Raw genomic sequence first — 9343 nt, forward strand, 5'->3', positions numbered from 1 at the left:
TAGAAGAGACCGTTTGTGCCTTTAGTTTGCATTGAATTCAAGCTGAGTTCTGAGTTAAACTGAAGGTGCGCTAAGCCACTTCATCATTCAGTACCTTTGGGCTGAGAAATATTTTTACAAATTTGCTTTCATGTGCATGTGTTGTTAGTCCACTGCTGGTGAAAATCATACATAAAACAAAAGTGCCGAAGAAATATGTCAGACATTGAATCAAGAGTGAAATCGTTAATGGTATGTCATAATCCAGCCAGTTTTTAAAACATTTGGCTTTAGGTGCGAGAGTATGAGTCAGGAATACAAGTGGCCATCAGAGATTGCCATAAGAGGCCATTTTATTGGTGCAAAGCATGACAAACAAAGCACAGCAACTTTGGACATGGTAGATATTAGTCATGTGACATGGTTACAGTAGGTGTGAATTCTATCAAGGGTTGATATTAATTTGCTATATTAAAGCTCCCGAAAGTAAGAAAGTGACAATTAATTCAGACGGGTTTGAGATTCTAGCTGCTTATACATTCCTCGTTTTGAAACAGCACCATCAGATCAGAAGAGCCTCTAAATAAACATCATTTTACTACTACAACTAGTTAAAGCAATGCATTCTGCAAAACCTTCACAGACTCATTTTGACACCGTCACACTTACAACAATGAACTTCATTCTTCTGTAAATATTCAGGACTTTGCGTCCTTTAGCAAAAAAAACTAAAGAAGAGATTTTGTGCTTCAGTGCTCCCAGCCCATGCCAGGTGAGAAACTAATTAAGATTAATGTACGGGGCTGGAGATGTGGATTTTCCTGACATGCACCATCAGCACTTGCTAGGAGCACCAAAACAGAGAAACCTTCCCTGAAATGAATTTGGGGTCAAAACTTATTTCATGAATAAATGTTTTACGATGCACTGAGGAACAAGTTAAGATTGATTTTTTTCCCCCCAATTCTAAATTCTATTTACTACATTAAGCTTCACTTGAAATTTTATTGTTCACTGCAGTTCAAGCTAAGTTTACAGTATGTTACCACTTTGAATCATCTTTGCATTACTTTCTTCTGCCAAACTTTGAACTCATAGAAGGCTCTGCAGGTTTAGCAGCCTGAGACTGCTCTGGAGCTCTCTGAGCTCCTCTTTTTACCACTGGTATCTCCTCGCCGTGTTTATAGACACTTACAGTGACATCAATTGTCTCGCCGCCATATTTGTTCCTGACATTAATGCCGTATTTTCCCGAATCCTCTGTGGTAACTCCTTTAATGGTCAGGGAAGCATATTTTCCCTGCTCGACAGTCGCATAGTGGTGATCATTCAATTCAAGATCCTTGTCATTCTTGAGCCAGGTCACCTCAGGAGTTGGATCCCCAAACACAGTGGAAGTGAGGCTCAGTGTCTGGAGCACAAAGCAAAAGTAAGTTAATGTGTGCAAAAAATGAGCAGCTTTTACTGTAGCACCATAGCAGGTAAGGCCAAAACCCTGATTTTCAATCCTCTGCCAAACCCACTTCATAGCACGAAAGGGGCGTGAGCGAGTCAAAAATAAGCTTCATGTCGACTTCCCATCCGAGGCTCACCTGCTCCAATTTAAATGGACAACTTTCCCACTGGAAACAGATAGGAGGTCAATATTGCATGCATATCAGGGTCCTATCATGTTAGTAGTAACACAATGTCATTTGAGTTGTCATTAGTGTGGCACCCAGTTTACATGGCTAGCAATGAGGGAAATGACTAGGGCATGCCTCAGTTAAAGGCATTACTAGAAGATGGTCTAGCAATTTTATTAATAGTTTTAGAAGGTAGGTGCCTTCAGCATCACCTGAACTGCTCGTCTTGTACCATCTTCAAAGTCCTCAGTAAGTGGTTACTGACTGTTCTGCCACTGCAAACTCTATCAACAACCTTCATGATTTTGAACACCTCTTTAAATCTCCCCTTAACCGTCTTTGCTCTAAGGAGAACAATCCTAACCTCTCTGGTCTCTCCACATAACTTAAATCCCTCATCCCTGATGATAGCAGATTCTTCGCAAGTGAAACTCATGGTAAAGCTTGTCTCTGTAGTAGTTGGCATGATTGATGATGACTGAAGAGGCCAATTCTTGATCTGTAGGCTCTTGAGCAGTTGGGGCACAAGAACTCCTGGCTTGGTGGGGCTCTGGTATAAGCAGACTCCTTCCATTGTCTGCGCCTTTCTTCAGCGGCCTCGCGTCTGTTTGTTTCAAACCTGCAGCTTGCTTTCCTAGTTGCAGTGTGCTAGTTGTCTCTATCAGCAGCCTCCTGCTCCCACACCTATTGGTCAGTGTCAGCCAGAGAGACCTGTCTTTTCAGCTGGTCTTTGAAGCATTTGTAAAATGTGTTGTGTGTTATTGCATTTAGTAGCATAGCTGAAGCGATCTGGAGAAAGTCTCAGACTCAGGGTAAGGTCAACTAAGAACTTTCTCATTTACATGATACTATATACACTCTCATCAAGCCTCCTAAGCTAGCATCCTTCATGCTGCTACCTCTTCTGTTACATCATCACTGGTACAGTGGGAGGGGTTGCTCTCACTGTCTTCAGCATTAACTCTTTACATCCTTATACTACAAGATGCACCTCGATCTTGCTTACCAGAGCATAGTTCACCATAAAGCACTGCTTTTGGCATTCTGGAAACCTCCATGCATGATACATATTCCGCCCAGCGCAATTGGTGTTGAGAGAATGCAGTCAATGCTGGACAGATAGGCTCTGTTGTTTGTGATGCAGGCCTGCTATCCGATGTTCATGATGGATTGAAGACAGCATGATGGAAGCGCGCCAGCAGTTCCAGTTGTTTTCTGTGCAGAACCCACAATTCTGACCCATACAAGAGGGTGGTGATGACAACCTCTCTGTATACTTGAATTTTGGCAGAGATGCGTAGTGAATGGTTTCATCAGACATGCTTCGGAAGGTGGCCAAAGGAGTTGTTGGCCTCGGACAGTTAATTGTCTATGTCCTTATTGACAGGGGTATCATTTGAAATAATGCTACTTAGAGAGGTAAACTGTTCATCCTGGTACCATTCTAATAAGTCTCTTCTGCACCCTCTCCAAGGCCTTGACATCCTTCCTAAAGTGGGCACATTGAACACAATACTCCAGCTGAAGCCTAAACTGTTCTATAAAGGTTTAGCATAACTTCCTTGCTTTAATACTCTATTCCTCTATTGATAAAGCCAAGGATCCCATGTGCTTTCTTTAAACAGCCTTCTCAACTTATCCTGCTATCTTCAAAGATTGGTGTATGCACACCCTAGGTCTCTGTTCTTATACCCCTTTTAAAATTGTACTATTTAGTTTATATTGCCTCTCCTCATTCTACCTACCAAAATACATTACTTGACACTTCTTTGCATTAAATTGCATTTGGCATTGTCTTTCCATTTCACCAGTCTATGTCCTCTTGAAGTCTATTACCATCTTCCTCACTGCGCTATACTCCCAAATTCCATATCATCTGTAAACTTTGAAACGATGCCCTGTACAGCCAAGCCCAAGTCATTAATATATATTAAAAGGAGCAGTGGTTCTAATACCGATCTCAGAGGTACACCACTGTATACTTCCCTTCAGTCTGGGAAAACAACAGTTCACCACCACATTCTGCATTCTGCCCCTCAGCCAGTTTTGTATCCTTGCTGCCACTGACCCTTTAATTCTACTAATTAGTATTGAAAGTTTGCAGTTTGGAATCTGCTTGGCTGTTTTAGGATGCAGCTCAGAAAAAAAACGGAGTTTAAACGTTCTTTGGCATCCCAAAAAAGTGCGATGTCTGCAGTGCGAAGTAGCATTCTTACCAACTAACAACAACTTGCAATTATGTCACGCCTTTAACATAGTAAGATGTCCCAAAGTGCTTCAAAGCAGCATTATCAGACAAATTTTGACATCAACTAAGAGAAGATGTCAGGACAGGTGACCAGAGCTTGGTAAAAGAGAGAAGTGTTAAGGAGCATCGTCAATGTGGAGAGCGATGGAGAGGTTTAGCGACGGAATTCCAGGCCTTAGCACCTAGACAGCTGAAGGCATGGCTGGCAATAGTGGTGTGACGGAAACAAGGGGTGAACAAGAGGCCAGAATGGAGGAATGCAAAGTTCTTGGAGGGTTTTAGGAGTGGGAAGGGGTAAGTCCATGGAGGCATGAAGTATAAAGTAGCATTTTCAATAAACCCTTTAGAGTGAAAATGATAAATAATGTTGAAGCATTGAAGTCTAATTTGTATCATGCATGTCTCTTACCTTGCCTTCCATTATAGTTACCACATCTGGCAATCCTCCTATTACCTTACCACGATCTAGAATGGGAAAATCAATGCTAACTCAAGTAAGTGAAATAAATCACAAGTATCTAATTTTTAAAATTTATTTAATAAAGAGCCTGGCACCATTTGAAATAATGTTTTTAATAAACAGGAAAATCAGACTCAGTACTTACTCTTCTCTGCGAAAGCTGCGGCTCTGAAAATGAGAATTAGAACACTTAATTTAATAAGCGGCATCTTTAAAATTCACTGACTTATGTAATATTTATATCATTGTACTTTCAGCTGACAAAGACAAAAGTTAATGAACAGGCTGCATGGATAAATTGTGTAGTATGCAATAATTTCATCTGCAAGAGCATTCTGAAGTTGCACAATCTGCAAGTGAAATATATATATATATACGCCACATGGAAACTTACTTCAGCCTCTGGAATTCAGTGTATGCTTCAGCATAAGCTGTAGAGTAAATCATAGAGAGAGTTTTATAGTTAACACTCGTATCAAAGCTTACACTGGTACACATCTAATAGACATTTAGGTCCATTTCTTAACATCACAAGCAATTAACTGACTTGTATAAAATTGCCCTGGATTATGCTAACACATGACATGAACCAGGTTACTTCGAAATTTAACAAATTGGACTGATTATTGCAAGAGCTCCATGTGCTTCTCATACAGCTACGATTTCCCTGTTACGGTTCTTGCTCTTCAGGTACTGTCCCCCTCTCCTAAAAAAAAACAACCTTTGACCCCTCTGTCCTTACAAACTACCACACCATCTCCAACCTCCCTTTCCTCTCCAAAGTTCTTGAATGTGTTGTTGCCTCTCAAATCCAGACCCATCTTTCCTGGAACTCTATGTTTGACTCCCTCTAATCCACCCCTGCCACCGCACTGAATTGGCTCTTACCAAAGTCACAAATGACATCTTGTGCAACTATGACAATGGTGAACTATTCCTCTTCATTCTTCTTGACCTATCTCCAGCCTTTGACATGATTGACCACACCATCCTCCTCCCACGCATCTCCACCATCATCCAGCTAGGTGGGACTGCAGTCTCCTGGTTCCATTTTCACCTATCCAGTCATAGTCCAAAAATCACCTACAATGGCTTCTCTTCCAGTGTCCAAGGATCTATCATTGACCACCCCCACCCCCCGTACCTCCTATTTCTCATCTACGTGGTGTGACTTGGCAACATCATCTGAAAACATAGCGTAAGTTTCTACATGTATGCTGACAACACCCAGCTCTACCTCATCACCACCTCTCTCGACCCTTCCACTGTCTCTAAGCTGTCACACTGTTTGTCCAATATTGGAAAGACCAAAGCCATTGTCATTGGTCCCCACCACAAACTCCATTCCAAAGCCACTGACTCTTCCTCACAACTGTCTGAGGCTGTACCCAGACTTCTCACAACCTTGGTATCATATTTGACGCCGAGATGAGCTTCTGACTCCACATCCGTGCTACAACTAAGACAGCCTATTTCCACCTCCATAACATTGCCCAACTCCACCCCTGCCTCAGCTCATCTGCTGTTGAAAAACTCATTCGTGCCTTGGTTACTTCTAGACTTGACTATCCCAATGCAATCCTACCCTGCCAAAATGAGGCCACCCAAAACTCTGCTGCCCCTGTCCTTACTCGGACCAAGTGCCATTCACTCATCACCCTGTGCTTGCTGACCTACAATGGCTACCGGTTAAGCAATGCCATGATTTTGAAATTCTCATCTTTGTTTTCAAATCCCTGCATGGCCTCACACCTCCCCATCTCTGTGATCTCCTCCAGCCCTGCAACCCTCTGTGGGACAAATAAAAGTAAAAGTGAAAGTTTTCATCAATCACTGATTGCTTAGGGCAGGGGTCGGCAACCTTTTTTACTTGAAGAGCAATTTAAAATAAAATGTGCCTAAAATAAAAACTATTGGGAGCTGCAAGATGAAAAAAAAATAAAGAATGGAGTAAAGGCAAAAGCATACTTTAAGAGGAAAAAAATATTTATCAAGAATCTAAGGAACATTATGTACTTGTTGGAAAAAGTCATTTGTTATAACTTCTCTCTGACACTTATAAGAATGACTGCAATTACTAAAGCATTTCATGTCATTTCAATCTCGTATGTAGGTCAGGCAAAAATACAGTTTCAACATCCCAGCATAGGACAAAACCATTGTTTTCAAAGTTGAATCTTGATGCTACCCAAATCTTAAATTTGCCTTCGGCTTTATCAACGTTTTGCTGGGGAATCATAAAGGCACGTTTTATTTTGAGTAAAATTAAGACAATTTTTTTGGCTATTGATATCAGTGATAGAAGAATAGCTGCTAATCGCACATTCGGAATAAATTATCTTCTCAGCTATATTAGAAACAATAATGGTTGCAACCATAAAATCTGTTCCTCAAGCCAAAGACATTATCAATAACCATGGTGTAGCTATAATCACTCAAACAGGTTTCTTTAGAGCATGATGATATTTCTTGTTAAAATAATCATTTGAAACTGTAAAGTGCAGCATAATAATTAGCCTATTATCCCCACAATAAAAACACGGCTCTTACATCTCCAGCATGTGAGACAAATCTCCTATGTGTGATATTTCTCCTAATATCATTTATATAATTTAGCAAATTCTAGCATTAAATAACTGTGAATGCTAAATTCTTTAACATCTATGAATTGAATCATGAGATAAACTGTCAATAACTCAGAGACTGCACTGTGTAGGGAGGTTTGAATTTTTAATTTCTCTTTTTAAGACCACAATTGCCATCTATTTTCCAAAATGATCCCTAAAAATGACTTGGATCTTGGAATACATTGTAGAATCTCAAAATTTGTCAATGACACCAAATTTGGAGGTGTGGCCAATTGTGAGGATGATATGAATCGCCTACAACAGGACATAGATAGGCTAGTGGAATAGGCAGACATGTGGCAGATGGAATTTAATATGTGACATGATGCATTCTGGCGAAAGAAATAGGGAGAGGCAATATAGACTTAATGACACAGTTCTAAAGAGTGTGCAGGAACTGGGGGACCTGGGAGTGCATGTGTATTGATCTTTGAAGGTGGTAGTACATATTGAGAGAGTAAAGCACATGGGATCCTGGGGATCATGAATAGGGGCATTGAGTACGAAAGCAGGGAAGTTATGCTGAACCTTTATAAAGCTCTGCTTAGGCCGCAACTAGAGTATTGCATCCAGTTCTGGTCACCACACTTCAGGAAGGATGTAAAAATCCTTGAGAGAGTACATTGGAGATTTACCAGAATGGTTCCAGGGATGGCGGATTTAGTTACAAGGTTAGGTTGGAAAAGCTGGGCTTGTTCTTCCTTAGAACAAAGGAGATTGAGGGGAGATTTAATAGAAGTGTACAAGATTATGATAGGCTTAGATGAGTTAGACAAGGAATAATTGTTCTCATTAAGTAATGGTTCAAGGACTAGGGGATACAGATTGAAAGTTTTGGGTAAGAGATGCAGGGGAATATGAGGAAGCACTTTTTCACACTGTGGGCAGTAATGACCTGGAACTTGCTGCCCATAAGGGTGCTGGAAGCAGAGACAATCAATGACTTCAAGAGGAAGTTGGATGGCCACTTCAGGGAAATAGACTTGCAGGGCTACGGGGATCGAGCAGGGGAGTGTGACTGACTGATAGTTCCATGGAGAGCTGGCATGGACTCGATGGGCTAAATGGCCTCCTTCTGTGTTGTAAATAACTCCATGACTCTCTGACTCTAATGCTATTTTGAAGACCGACAGCGTAGACACTAAATTTTGATTAAGCAAATGAATAACTCAATAAGGAAAATCGTGTTGCCATCTAGTTCTTTGATTTGTCATTTTCTTGACTTAATTATTCTAGGCTTTTTTCATGTAATGCGATCCAACTGGAAAAGGTTGGCAGCTGCAAATGAGATGCTAAAGAGCTGGATGTGGCTTCTGGAGCCTCGGGTTGCAGACCCCTGGCTTAGGGATTGCACTCTGGGGGACCTCAACAGCACACCCTCTGGAGAAGTGTAGAATCACTGACAGTAACTTCTGGATTTCCATGTTATTTTGTGCAGGTGTGGACTCTTGAAGTTGCTGTCAGTTTCAGTGGAATAATGATGGCAAACACTGACAGTTTTGCTGTCATTATCTCTGCAATATCAGGGCTCCCAAATCTGAAAAGCCCGGTAATTATGGGATTGTGCCTGGTGATGCCCTCCAGTGCTGATCGCAACAGCACAGGAGGATACCTCATTTACATAAAGGCAGTGGGTACCCACCTGCTCCATGAAGCTGGGAAATTAGGGAATTGCCTGATACTGGGGTGGCGTTACCTAAATCCCACCTTTTCCAAAGATTGTAGCCAGCTTGCTTCTTATGCAAGAAGGCTAATCCAATACACGGTATAAAAATGATATTTCTTAAAGAGTTCAGGCTACTGGTGAAGTCCACTTCCATCTGCCTGGAGGCCAGCATTACTGCACGTGGTGCACCAACATCATGTCCCAGCTGAGGTGACGGAGCAGGAACACTCCCCCATAGGTAGCTCTGTCCCCAGCTCGGCCCCAGTGTCTCCTAACGGGCAGGATGGGCAAAGTTTCCACCCCTTTCAAGGCCAACGAAGCATCCTAGAAATGGTAACTATCCAGCACAACTGGCTACTTGCTGTTTTCCAGCGGTTTCTGCCAGAGTTACAGCAGAGGTCTGACAGAGCCCTCAAGGAAACTTTGAGCTTCTGTCACTAGAGTCCTGGCCACTCAATCCAATCCTGACGGCTAGACTGCCAGAGACCACAGATACATTTTTGCCACTAGTCTGTGAGTGATAGATGTACTCACAACGGAATTCTAGAGACTCAGATACAGAGCCAGTGAAGGTCTGCCAAGGACTCTGAATCACAAAGCAACTGGCTCAATTCATTAAACCAATAATTTAATGAAAATAATGAAAAATTACATTAACAGATCTCTTTTCTTTTGATTTCCACTGCTCTTTATGTGAAGAAGTGCTTCCTGACCCTTGTACTCCCAAGCTGTAGATGG

General features: G+C 41.6%; 1 protein-coding gene across 1 annotated transcript in view; it reads right to left on the reverse strand.

Annotated features, from left to right (window-relative positions):
- Positions 1-305: 305 nt before the first annotated feature.
- The window catches only part of myom2b (myomesin 2b), a 121647-nt gene continuing 112609 nt past the window's right edge, over positions 306-9343 (reverse strand). Inside the window, exons 33-36 of the mRNA XM_068021681.1 lie at positions 4707-4743; positions 4458-4480; positions 4262-4317; positions 306-1390 (exon numbers count right to left, since the gene is read on the reverse strand). Coding sequence (XP_067877782.1) covers positions 1046-1390; positions 4262-4317; positions 4458-4480; positions 4707-4743 — 461 coding nt within the window. The 3' untranslated portion in view covers positions 306-1045. The remainder of the gene's footprint in view (positions 1391-4261; positions 4318-4457; positions 4481-4706; positions 4744-9343) is intronic.

The sequence above is a fragment of the Heterodontus francisci genome, chromosome 3 (genome assembly GCF_036365525.1).
Source record: "Heterodontus francisci isolate sHetFra1 chromosome 3, sHetFra1.hap1, whole genome shotgun sequence".
NCBI lineage: Eukaryota > Metazoa > Chordata > Chondrichthyes > Heterodontiformes > Heterodontidae > Heterodontus > Heterodontus francisci.